The sequence below is a fragment of the Entamoeba nuttalli genome (assembly GCF_000257125.1).
Source record: "Entamoeba nuttalli P19 unplaced genomic scaffold asmbl_8990, whole genome shotgun sequence".
In the NCBI taxonomy this organism is placed as follows: Eukaryota; Evosea; order Mastigamoebida; family Endamoebidae; genus Entamoeba; species Entamoeba nuttalli.
This window is the reverse complement of record NW_008579398.1, coordinates 1-11,747: the sequence shown is the minus strand read 5'-3', so window position 1 is coordinate 11,747 and position 11,747 is coordinate 1. Positions and strand designations below refer to the sequence as shown.

General features: G+C 24.0%; 5 protein-coding genes across 5 annotated transcripts; 1 reads left to right on the top strand and 4 right to left on the bottom strand.

Annotated features, from left to right (window-relative positions):
• Positions 1 to 733: 733 nt before the first annotated feature.
• ENU1_191240 (hypothetical protein) lies at positions 734 to 2,770 on the bottom strand (the record flags this gene model as incomplete). The annotated part of the gene is made up of 2 exons (XM_008861824.1): positions 734 to 1,054; positions 1,121 to 2,770. The coding sequence occupies 2 exons, from the start codon at positions 2,768 to 2,770 to the stop codon at positions 734 to 736; spliced, it is 1,971 nt and encodes a 656-aa protein (XP_008860046.1).
• Positions 2,771 to 3,311: 541 nt separating this feature from the next.
• Positions 3,312 to 7,778, top strand: ENU1_191230 (tyrosine kinase, putative; the record flags this gene model as incomplete). Its single annotated transcript, XM_008861823.1, has 2 exons — positions 3,312 to 3,453; positions 3,523 to 7,778. The coding sequence occupies 2 exons, from the start codon at positions 3,312 to 3,314 to the stop codon at positions 7,776 to 7,778; spliced, it is 4,398 nt and encodes a 1,465-aa protein (XP_008860045.1).
• An 18-nt stretch (positions 7,779 to 7,796) lies between these two features.
• On the bottom strand, positions 7,797 to 9,212 carry ENU1_191220 (hypothetical protein; the record flags this gene model as incomplete). Its single annotated transcript, XM_008861822.1, has 1 exon — positions 7,797 to 9,212. The coding sequence occupies one exon, from the start codon at positions 9,210 to 9,212 to the stop codon at positions 7,797 to 7,799; it is 1,416 nt and encodes a 471-aa protein (XP_008860044.1).
• Positions 9,213 to 9,301: 89 nt separating this feature from the next.
• On the bottom strand, positions 9,302 to 10,225 carry ENU1_191210 (hypothetical protein; the record flags this gene model as incomplete). The annotated part of the gene is made up of 1 exon (XM_008861821.1): positions 9,302 to 10,225. One exon carries the CDS (start codon positions 10,223 to 10,225, stop codon positions 9,302 to 9,304), a length of 924 nt encoding a protein of 307 aa, XP_008860043.1.
• Positions 10,226 to 10,394: 169 nt separating this feature from the next.
• On the bottom strand, positions 10,395 to 11,627 carry ENU1_191200 (26S protease regulatory subunit, putative; the record flags this gene model as incomplete). Its single annotated transcript, XM_008861820.1, has 1 exon — positions 10,395 to 11,627. The coding sequence occupies one exon, from the start codon at positions 11,625 to 11,627 to the stop codon at positions 10,395 to 10,397; it is 1,233 nt and encodes a 410-aa protein (XP_008860042.1).
• Between the last annotated feature and the right edge of the window lie 120 nt (positions 11,628 to 11,747).

Here is an 11,747-nt window from a genome sequence, read left to right as displayed (position 1 = left end):
ATAACAATTGATATTATCATTTATTCATTAAGACATTGAATAACAAATAGTGATTCTATTCTCTTCATATTTATTTAACAAACTGACAATCAACATTACATTGATGAGATAATTCAACACTATTATCATTATTATTAAAATGTATTAAAATGATGAAAAATGAAGTGAGAATAATATAAGAATAAGTTATAATCAATATAATTTCATTAATACTATATTAAATCATGACAGATATACAATCTGTTTAATTGAAATGTGATAAATTTGTTTAATTGAAATAACTAATTTCATAAAAATATTTAACTTGTTTTAATTTGTGGTTGATGACTGTTGGTTGTAAAGAAAATAATAAAACCAAACTATAATGCTATTAATGATCCTTTGAATAGAATGTAATTATATAATATCTCTGAAAATTAGTTTAATCAAAAAATACATTTTACCATTGAGACAAAACAGATTTTATTGACAAAAAGTAAAAACATAAAGAATAATTTATATTCACCTACATTCCCTTTAACTTTTCTTGTTATAGTTTATAATAAAGTGTATAAAGAGTCATAAGTTATAAAGAATATAGAAAGACTGTAGGTTATAATTTCTATGAATATATAATATGTATTAAAATTAAAAACTTAATAAAAGAATGTATTGATAATAGTCATTGTTATTATAGTGCCTCCTTTGTTTATAAAACTAAAACCTACAATATACAATAAAAAAACATATAAAGTTAATAATCACTAAGCTTCATTAATGTCATAACACATCTTTGATCTTTGTGAAATTCATATTTAATTGTTTGAGAGTAATGAAGTAATTTCAATACTGAAGATAGACTCCTCATTTTAGAAAGATTTAAATAACGTTTTTGAGGATCAGTAAAAGTTTCTTGTTCATTAATATTAACAATATCATGCATCCAAAGAGATAAGATAGGGACTTTAGGAAATGCCCTATTTTCAAAACTAATACGATAATTATTAAAATTTCTACTAATAGAATATACCTCTTGAAGTTTTTCAAATGTTTGAATATGTTTTTTCTCAATTTTCTATAGAATTAGAATCAACAAAATTTCTAAATACAGAATCTTTTATAAAACAGAATAAAAACAAACATTCCAAAGTTCAGAACATTGAGAAAAAGAACTGGATAAACAAGAGAATACTAAATATGACATATTGAAGTCACTCTCCTCAAAACATTCTTTAGCTATTTTAATAGATTTTTTAATACTTTTTTTAGTTGATTCATTACAAGTGATATCAATAAAAATGTCTTCAATACATCTCATTGCTTTAATATATCTTTCTAATGTTCCTTCTTCATTATGAAGATAAAGATCATATTTCATTACTTGAGAAAGAACTTCTTGATCAAAAATAATTAATTGTTGAGTAAAAAAAGAAGTTTTCATTGAGGTAAAATAATATTTGATAGAATCAATAGTTTCATTAATCTCTTTAACATTTTTAAGGGTATTTTTAGTTCTAACAATACTCATTCTTTTTTCATCAAATAATTGATTTACATGTTTAATATCATAAGGAGCTAATTTGGATAAACTTGTACGAGGTTGAGAATATTGTTTTAATAATAAAGGTAATTCTTTTTTAAATTTAGTAGTTAATAAAGAACTTCTTTGAATCACAGCATTGATTCTATTAAATAAATAAGAGCATTCTTCACGAATAGCATTTCCCATAATATTAATCCAACAAATAATCATTTTTTCAAATCTACTAATACCAAAAATCATCCAATCTTTAGAAACATTAACATTTTTAGAATCTTTTTCAATTCCATCAAGAATTTTAATAAAATTTTCAAAAGTAGTTTGAAAATCACAAATATAAGGTGTAAATGCAATATAATCCTCCATAAATTGACCAATTTGTTGAATTCTTGAAAAAATCATTTGTAACATAACTTCATTACTACAGTGAGTAATAATTAATGACCTTCCTTCTAAAGTATAGAAAGGTTCTCTTGACTGTAAATCAAATACATCACTTTCTTTTTGTTTACATAATTCAAGAAAAGTACCTAATTTAATAAATAAATCAACTCCAAATGTTTTCATAAATCCACCTGAAATCATAATTTTACAAATAATTTGAATATTATTTTCATTAACATCTTTTATTCTTTTAAGTATTTTAATAAAACAACGAAGTAATTCACAATGGGTAATTTCCATTGCATGAACACAAATTCTACAATTTACTATGTCTTGTTCATCAAATGGAATTTTAACTTTACTACATCTTGTCTCATCTTCAAAAAAGAAAATACTATGTTTATAACATTTTAAAATAACTTGTCCAAATTTTGTTTTTAATTCTTTTTCACCTTTAGTTTGTTTCCAAAAATCTGCTTTAGGAATTATTTTATTTAAAAGAATTAAAACATCTTCTTCCATTAATGTTTCATTAAAATCTTTTTCTTCTATCATTTCATGTGCTAAATCCATTACCGATATTGGAATTGTTTCTTGAAGTGAAATTGGTTCAATTTCATTTCTTTTTAAAACAGGTGATATTTTAATAACATCAGTTAATTTTTTAATAGTATTTCTTCTTCTTGGTGATTCATTTTCATTTATTCCTTCATTTAAAAATAATGGACTTGACTTTTTATCAAAAGACGCATTTCTTGTTTGTGAAAATGTACGACCTCTCTTTTTAAATGATGGTGATAATGGTCCTGTAAGACTTACAGGTTCAAGATATACTTCTTGATTATTATTTCCTTTAGGTACACTCATTTTATTTGTTAAATTTAAATTTGTTATTTAAGAAGTTCATTTCTTTTTGGGTTTTAATGAACAAAAATTCATTTAACGTCCAAAAAGACTTTTTTTTATAATTCTGTTCAATAGATTTTTGTATGTTTTTAAAAAAATGTCATAAGAAAGGAAAAAATTTTTTATAAAAGACTCTATCAATTCATCATATCACTATTATCTTATTATTAAAGAGAAAATTATTCCAAAAATTATATCATTCTTGTAAGGTTTTCTCTCTTTATCTTCTTTCATCCGATAAGAAGATAAAAAAGCTAACTCTTCTATCCATACTTGGATGATTATATTTTTTATTTCTTTTTCAGTTCTCTTTATATCTTCAAAACCCTAAAATAAAAATAGAAAATTATTTTTTGTTTTTTAAATTTATTGAAAAAAAGAAAATGGTTAAGAAAGAAGAGTTTCAAGCAAAATACAATACGATTCTATTTATATATTTTTTTTTAATAATTTCATTGTGTTATTCATAGAAGAACTTATTTTTTTTTTTAAACAGAAGAAAATGATTATTATTATTCTTATTATTATTACATTTGTTATTAGTGAAGTAAATATTAAAGATTGTGGACCAACTGGGGTTTCAAGTGAGTCGAAATGTGTTGATTGTAAAGGAGATAAATATCTTGATAATGGAAATTGTGTTGGTTTGTTTTTGAATTATTTATAAAAAAGTTTTTGTTATAAATTATTATAAAACAAAAATAATGTTTTAGAATTGGAAGGTTCATTGTGTCAAAAAGCAATCAATGGAACATGTACTGAATGTGAAGATGGTTATTGTGAAGTATTTGGTGAATGTCGAAGATGTCATAATTCATATTTTTTCAATTCTATTAAATATGATGGTCATTATTATTCATTATCAAGTTCACATTGTACTTTAGAATATTTTACTAATTGTAAAAAATGTGAAGAAGGATATTATTTAGATTCAAACATTTGTGTTTCTCCTTTTCATCTTATAGAAAAATGTATGGATTCAAGAAAAGAAGGAAATGATTATATATGTTCTGTATGTGAAAAAAATTATTATTCATTAGGAAATAGTTGTGGGTTATGTAGTGGATTAGAAGGATGTACTAGTTGTGAAAATGTAGTACCAAGTAAGTTATCAAGTTATAAGTATTGTTATTCTTGTAAATCAGGATATTATTTATTTGATGGTCAATGTATTAGAATTCCTAATTGTCAACAAAATATTAATGAAACTTGTATTCAATGTGAACAAAATTATTTATTAATAAATGGAAGTTGCTTTTTTTATTCTGATTTTCATTGTTCTTCTGTTATTTCAAATATTTGTGAAGAATGTGAAGAATATTATTTTCTTAATTCTAATTCTTTATGTTCTTTATGTGATTCTAATTGTATTAATTGTATTGATTCATTACAGTGTAACACTTGTGAAGAAGGATTAACATTATATGAAGGAAAATGTATTGAATGTGATTTAATTGGATGTGAACGTTGTTCAGTAGATAGTTATATTTGTTTACAATGTGAAAAAGGATATTATTTAGAAAATGGAATTTGTAATTCTTGTAATATATTTGGTAATTGTATTGAATGTACAATATCAGGATGTATTCAGTGTAAATCAAATAATATATTAAATACAACAAATTGTGTTGAATGTAATTCAATTATTTCTAATTGTACTTCATGTTATCAAAATGGTACATGTTCTGATTGTATTTCACCAACAACAATTCTTAATAAAAATGAATGTGTTCAATGTCCTGATATATTTATTAATTGTATAGAATGTTCATTATCTGGCTGTACAACATGTAAAAAAGGAAATTATTTAAATTCTACATGTTATCCATGTGAGAATATTAAAGGTTGTTCTACTTGTTCTCAAACAGAAATTAAATGTTTTTCATGTATTGAAGGTTATAAATATGATCCTTTAACATATTCATGTAAAGATTGTCAATCATTACATCAATGGTGTTTAGGTTGTAATTCTAAAATGGAATGTATTGAATGTGAAAATGAATATACTTTAATAGATGGAAGATGTATTCCTTGTATTAAAGACTCAACATCTGAATGTATTAAAGGACCTTCTAATTGTGATGTTTTTGTTAATAATTCTTTTTGTATTGATTGTGATAATGGTTATGTTCTTAGGTCTGGTTATTGTTATAAATATTTAAATAATATAAATTGTATTTCAATTAATTCTAATTTAAATATTGGTTGTGAAGGATGTAAAAATTCTCTAACACTTGATGGACAATGTTCTTCTAATGAAAAAACAAGTAATTGTTCATTTTATATAAAACAATCTTCTTCTGAACAAGAATGTATTCCATATTATTCATCTTCTATTCAATTAGATAATTGTTTAATTGTAAAACAAGGAAGATGTGTTCAATGTAAATATAATTATTATTTAAATAATCAAAATCCTCCTATTTGTTCTAAATGTGATTCAACATGTTCTGAATGTTCTATAACTTCAACTCATTGTTTAAGTTGTTCTTCAGGATTAGTTATGCCAGATATTACTACTGGAACATGTAATATTTTATCACCATGTATTTCTGGAACAACGTTTTGTAATCAATGTTTAAATGGATATTATTTATTAAATTCTAAATGTCATAAATGTTCATTACCCCATTGTGTCCAATGTTATTATGGAACAAGTAATGAAATATGTTCTCAATGTGATGAAGAAAGTGTTCTTATAAATGGAAGTTGCAATTTAATAACTGATGCCCATTGTTCATTTATTCAAAAAGAAACAAGTCTTTGTAAACGTTGTGAAGTTGGTTATTCTTTTGGAATGAAAACAGAATCAAATAATTGTATTTATTCTGATTCATGTAAATATTCAATAAATGGTAATTGTTTATTATGTAAATCTGAATATAAGTTAACAAAAAATAATAACAGAAAATGGGTTTGTCTTAATCAAACTATAGATACACATTGTTCTATTTCATCTCCTTATGGATGTCTTCGTTGTATGACAGGATATTATTTAAAAGATGGAATTTGTTCTTCTTGTGATAATAATTGTAGAAGATGTATAAATAATTCTAAACAATGTGTTGACTGTGAACTTGGAATGAAGGTTAATGACTTAACTTCAAAATGTTATTCATTAGGTAATTCATCTCTGGGATGTCTTTATTATCTTCATAATTCATATGGATGTGCTATATGTAAAAATGGATATTTTGTATCAAATTTAACTTGTTTTCATTGTTATGAAGGATGTAAAACATGTACTAATGAAGATTCTTGTATTGAATGTAATGGAGATAAAGGATATTTTAAAGATATTGATAATAAATGTTATAATAATACTACAATTGAACATTGTCTTTCTTCTAATGTAAATGGATGTACAAAATGTGAAAATGGATATTTCATAAATAAAACTCGTTGTAGTAAATGTTCAGAGAATTGTCAATATTGTTCAAGAATAGAACAATGTGATAGTTGTGAAAATAAATTTGTATTAATAGAAGGAAAATGTATTCCTTATTCAGACATTGATTATTGTTTTTCAGCTGAACATTCAAGATGTTCATATTGTCTTGGAAATCATGAAGTTTCATCAAATGGAACATATTGTAATTATAAATTAAATTATTTTTTAGTTGTAGGACTTCCAGTAATAATAATAACATTTATATTATTTATAATTCTTTTGGGTATAATAATCAGTTCAATTATTATTTATAAATGTTCAAAATCAAAGAAAGAAGAAGAAGAAGAATTAACAATATTTGATATGAAAACAACAAATATTAAATTTATGGTTATTGATCAAACTTCTGGATTATCTATAAATAAAAATGAAATGAATTTTATGTTTGATGAAAATAATTTATCAGAATTACCAATAGAACAAGAAACAAGAGATATTATTTGTATAGGTAATTTAAAAACTAAAACATTAAAAGTTCAATTATTTTTAAAAGACCAAAGTGATAAATATGATATTAAAATAGAACCTCCTATTGCAATAATTAAAAAGGGAAAAGCAATTGAAATTCAAATCATAGTTATACCACATTGTACATGTACTATAAATGAAACAATGGTTCTTCTTGCTGTAAATCTTAAAAAAGGAAAACAAATTGAATATCCAATTAAAATAAAATTTTCAACAGTATTATCAACTCATTTAGATCCAGATGAATTAATAATAGAAAATAAATTGGGAGAAGGGTCATTTGGAATAGTTTATCTTGGAATGTTTAGAGGAAATCAAGTAGCAATTAAAAAAATGAAACAAATAACATGTGAAGATTGTTTAAAACAACTAGAAGAATTTTATGAAGAAGTAGCTATGTTAGATAAATTCAGAAATGAATATATCATTCATTTTTATGGAGCAGTATTTATTCCTAATAAAATATGTATAGTAACAGAATATGCAAAATATGGTTCATTAAATTATTTAATAAAACATAAAGAAAGATTTGAAACTTATAAATTAAATAAATTTCTTTTAGACGCAGCAAAAGGAATTTCATATCTTCATCAAAATAACATTCTTCATCGAGATATTAAACCAGATAATTTCCTTGTTATATCACTTGATGATAACATTGAAGTTAATTGTAAATTAACTGACTTTGGAAGTGCAAGAAACATTAATATGATGATAACAAATATGACATTTACTAAAGGAATAGGAACTCCTGCATATATGGCACCAGAAATACTTAATAAAAGTTATTATAAAATGCCAGCAGATATTTATTCATTTGCAGTTACAATGTATGAAGTATGGAGTTGGAAGATTGTTTATCAAGATAAATCAAGATTTCGTTACCCATGGGATATAGCAACATTTGTCACAAAAGGATTAAGATTAGAACAAACAGAATTAATTACAGATGAACAATATGATATTATTACTCACAGTTGGAATTTAGAACCAAAAGAACGAATGAAAATAGATGAAATTATAAATAGAATGGAACAATTAAAAAATTAATTAACTCAATTAATTATTTTATTTTTGGTTGAGATTCATAACTGTTTCAAACATTTCATTTTCTGTTAATGGTTGATCTTTATTTCTTATCAATTTCATTCTTTTACAATGAATATTACAATGGTGTTGAGAAAAGAATGTAAAAGTACGTTCTTTAATAGAGCATTCAATAAAGAAGAATTTTAATAAATTATTATGAACAATATGACATTCTTCTATTTCATATTGATTACTTTTAGAATGATATCTTCCTTTATCAATAATAACAATTCCATTTTCTTTACTTTCATAATAATTCCAATGCATAAAACATTCTAATGTAAGACTTTCTTTACATGAATTTCCTTTAAATATTTTTTTTCCTTTTGCTTTATGCTCAATATAAAATATTTCTTTTCCTTGTAATCGTTTTATTATTTCTTCTTTTGGATAATTCCAATTATCATTTTTAAATAATTCATTTGTATCACTTTGAATGAATAATCTTCTTGGAAGTATTTTTATTGTTTTAGTATTATCTTCATTACTTACTTGTTTATTAAATTTGTCTCCCATATAACATGCCCAACTTCTTTGAAGAATCTCTTCAAAATAAATAGCTAATTCTCTTCTTTCTTCATTCATTTCTTTCATTAATTTTCCTTCTAATCCATCAAAAAAACAATCATATTCAGCAAGTCTTTGATCTTCACTCCATCTACTACATTCAATTTTTCTTTTTACATTAACCCTATGAACTGTATAAAAAATAGGACTCGACGTATTATCAAAATGTGCTTCTTCCCAATATTCTTTTGGTACTTCAATTATATATCCACTAATTGATTCTTCTTTATTACTTGTTGGTTTTTTTGGATAAAGAATATCATGTTGAAGAATAAGTTTTGAATTTTTAAAACATTTTTGTTGTAATTGAATAACTTGTTCATATAATGATGGTAACGTTAATTGGATTGAAATTGAAACATCTTTCAATTTTGTATTAATGTAAGAACAACATGACATTGGTAATTCATTTTCAATCGAGTGTTGTTTATTTAATACTAGAATAATATGCTTTTGAATACCATTCCATTTTATAATATTTAGTAATTCAATAAAAACTTTCCCTAATGAAATAAAAGAATTTTCATGTCGTCTTTTAGAAAGACAACGAAGAGCTTTCAGTGCCTTTTCGTATGGATTAAATTGTGTAATTTGCATTTGGTTTCCACAATAAACAAGACATATTTTTGTTTGTGGATGATTAAATTGATTTAATAAAACATATTGTTGTTCAAAAATACTATCAAACAAAATTACTACGTCTGCTGAAATTTCTTTTTGTTGAATAATTTCTTTACTTTCAATAATTCCATGCATTTGTTTAGCAGTTTCAATACGATTTTGAATGAATGATAATTCATCCCGACGAATTTCTTGTTCACTCTTCATAAAGAAAAAGAATATTTTTTAAGTTCTTTTTTTAAGACTAAAAATCAAAAGAAAAAAAAAAAAAAAGAAAATAAATGACATTTATCATTTTAATGAGATTGAAAATGATCATTTTTTGATTTAATGAATGAACCAATAACAATAATTGCAACGATAACAATTGCAATACCAATAAACATTCCAATAAATATTTTAAATCCAACAGTAAATTTTTCCAATTGTTTGTTAATTTTCTCAATAGAATTTTGATTAGAAGAAGAATTTAATTTAATAGATTTTTTTAAGTTGAAAGAATTATTATTAATTTCTAAATGATTTGGAGAATTTAAGTGACTTTTATTTGATGAATGAATTAAAGGAAGAATTTCAGTTTTATTAACGTTTGAAATTAAATGAATTTGTTTTCCATTTCCTGAAGCAATTTTTCCATGTTGAAGTTTAGCTTTATTTTTTAAAGTAATAGGAATAGTATAAACAGTTATTCTTACAGTTCCTTTTTTTATTAAATTAGCACCTACACGAATTAATGCATTAATTGGTTTATTTCCTTTTGGAATATATTCAATAATAGAACCTTTCCATCTTCTACAATTTCTTGTTGTTGTTTGAAGACATTCTTTATTATACATTAAAGTAATAGATGTTTTTACATTTGTATCATGGTTACATGTTGATACTCTAAGCATTTTATTTGGTGGAATAATAACTGGAATATAATATCCTGTAATTGGTGCTTTTTTATTACAAAAATCTTGTTTTCTAGTAAATAAACTAACATTTAATATTGGTGTAAAATATGGAAATTCTGTTATTCTTTTATTTAATTGAACAATAGTTGGCTTTTCTTTACTTTTTCTTTCTTTGTTTCTGTCTTGATAACTTTTTATGTCATTGACTTTTCGTTTTATATTTCTTTGATTTGTATCTTTCCAAAATTCATTTATAAATTTATCTGTCGCTTCTATACTTTCATCAGCTTTTTTCATTACTCCCCAAATTTCTTTAGCACTCATTTTTGTACGCTTAGATAATACAGTATTTAAAAAAAGTATTCCAATTATTATTAAATGTATCATTTGAATTTTTTTTATTTGTTCTTTCTTTATTTTTTAGTTTTCTTTTTTTTCTCAAAATTATTTTATAAACAAAATTTATAATAAAAAAAATTTTGATTTTTTTTTCTTAAAGATATAATCCATCTGGAACTCCTTCTTTCTTTCTATACATGACTTTTTCTTTTGCTTTCTTAAAGTCTTCTTGATTAACTTTCATTCTTCTTTCTCTTAATGCTAATAAACCAGCCTCAGTACAAATTGCTTTAATATCAGCTCCTGATAAATCATCTTTTGACATAACAAATTCTTCCATATCAACACCTTCTTCTAACGTCATTTTAGATGTATGAATCTCAAAGATTTTTCTTTTAGTTTTGATATCTGGTAATGGGAATTCAATCTTTCTATCAATTCTTCCTGGTCTGATAAGTGCTGAATCTAATGACTCAATTCTATTTGTGGCAATAATAACTTTAACTTCTCCTCGAGTATCAAATCCATCAAGTTGATTTAATAATTCTAACATTGTTCTTTGAATTTCTTTTTCTCCTCCTGAATGAGCATCATAACGTTTAGTACCAACAGCATCAATTTCATCAATAAAAACAATAGAAGGGGCACTGTCTTTAGCTGCTTGGAACAATTCTCTTACTAATTTAGGTCCATCTCCAAGATATTTTTGAATTAACTCTGACCCAACAATACGTAAAAATGTTGCTGAAGTTTCATTTGCAACAGCTTTAGCCAATAATGTTTTTCCTGTTCCTGGTGGTCCATAAAGAATTACTCCTTTTGGTGGTTTAATACCAATTTCTTCATATAATTCTGGATGACTTAATGGAAGTTCAACTGCTTCTTTAATTTCTTGAATTTGTTTTTCTAAACCGCCAACATCCGCATAACTTTCTAATGGTGCTTTGTCTACTTTCATTACAGAAACATGAGGATCTTCATCATTTTGTAAGACTCCAACAATAGCTTTATTATGGTTATGAGTAAGAACTTGTACTCCTGGCTCTAATAATTCTCTATCTACAATAGAAAGAACTGGAACACAATATTGCATTGTATTTCCACTAGAAATAATAGCATGATGGTCATCGATCATTTCATGTAATTTACTAACTTCTAATGGACTTCCTCTAAGTTCTTCAACTTTTTGTCTTGAATCTTTTTCTAATTCTTCTTTTGGTTTTATTTGTTCTTGATTTTCAATAAAGTCTCTTTGAATTAATAAGATATCTTTTAATCGTTCTAATCGTAACTTTTTAAGATTACACTGTGTTCTAGGATTAATTTGTGGTAATTTATTATTATTACCATATTCTCTTAATCTCTTCTTTCCAAGAGTCATACTCATCTCTTTTCTCTTTTTTCTTAATTATTTAAAGTTCTTCTTTTTTATTTTCTTTATTGAAGTTTTTATTTTTTATTTTTTAATAACAAAATAATTATTTTTATTGTTTTTATTGTTTTTTAA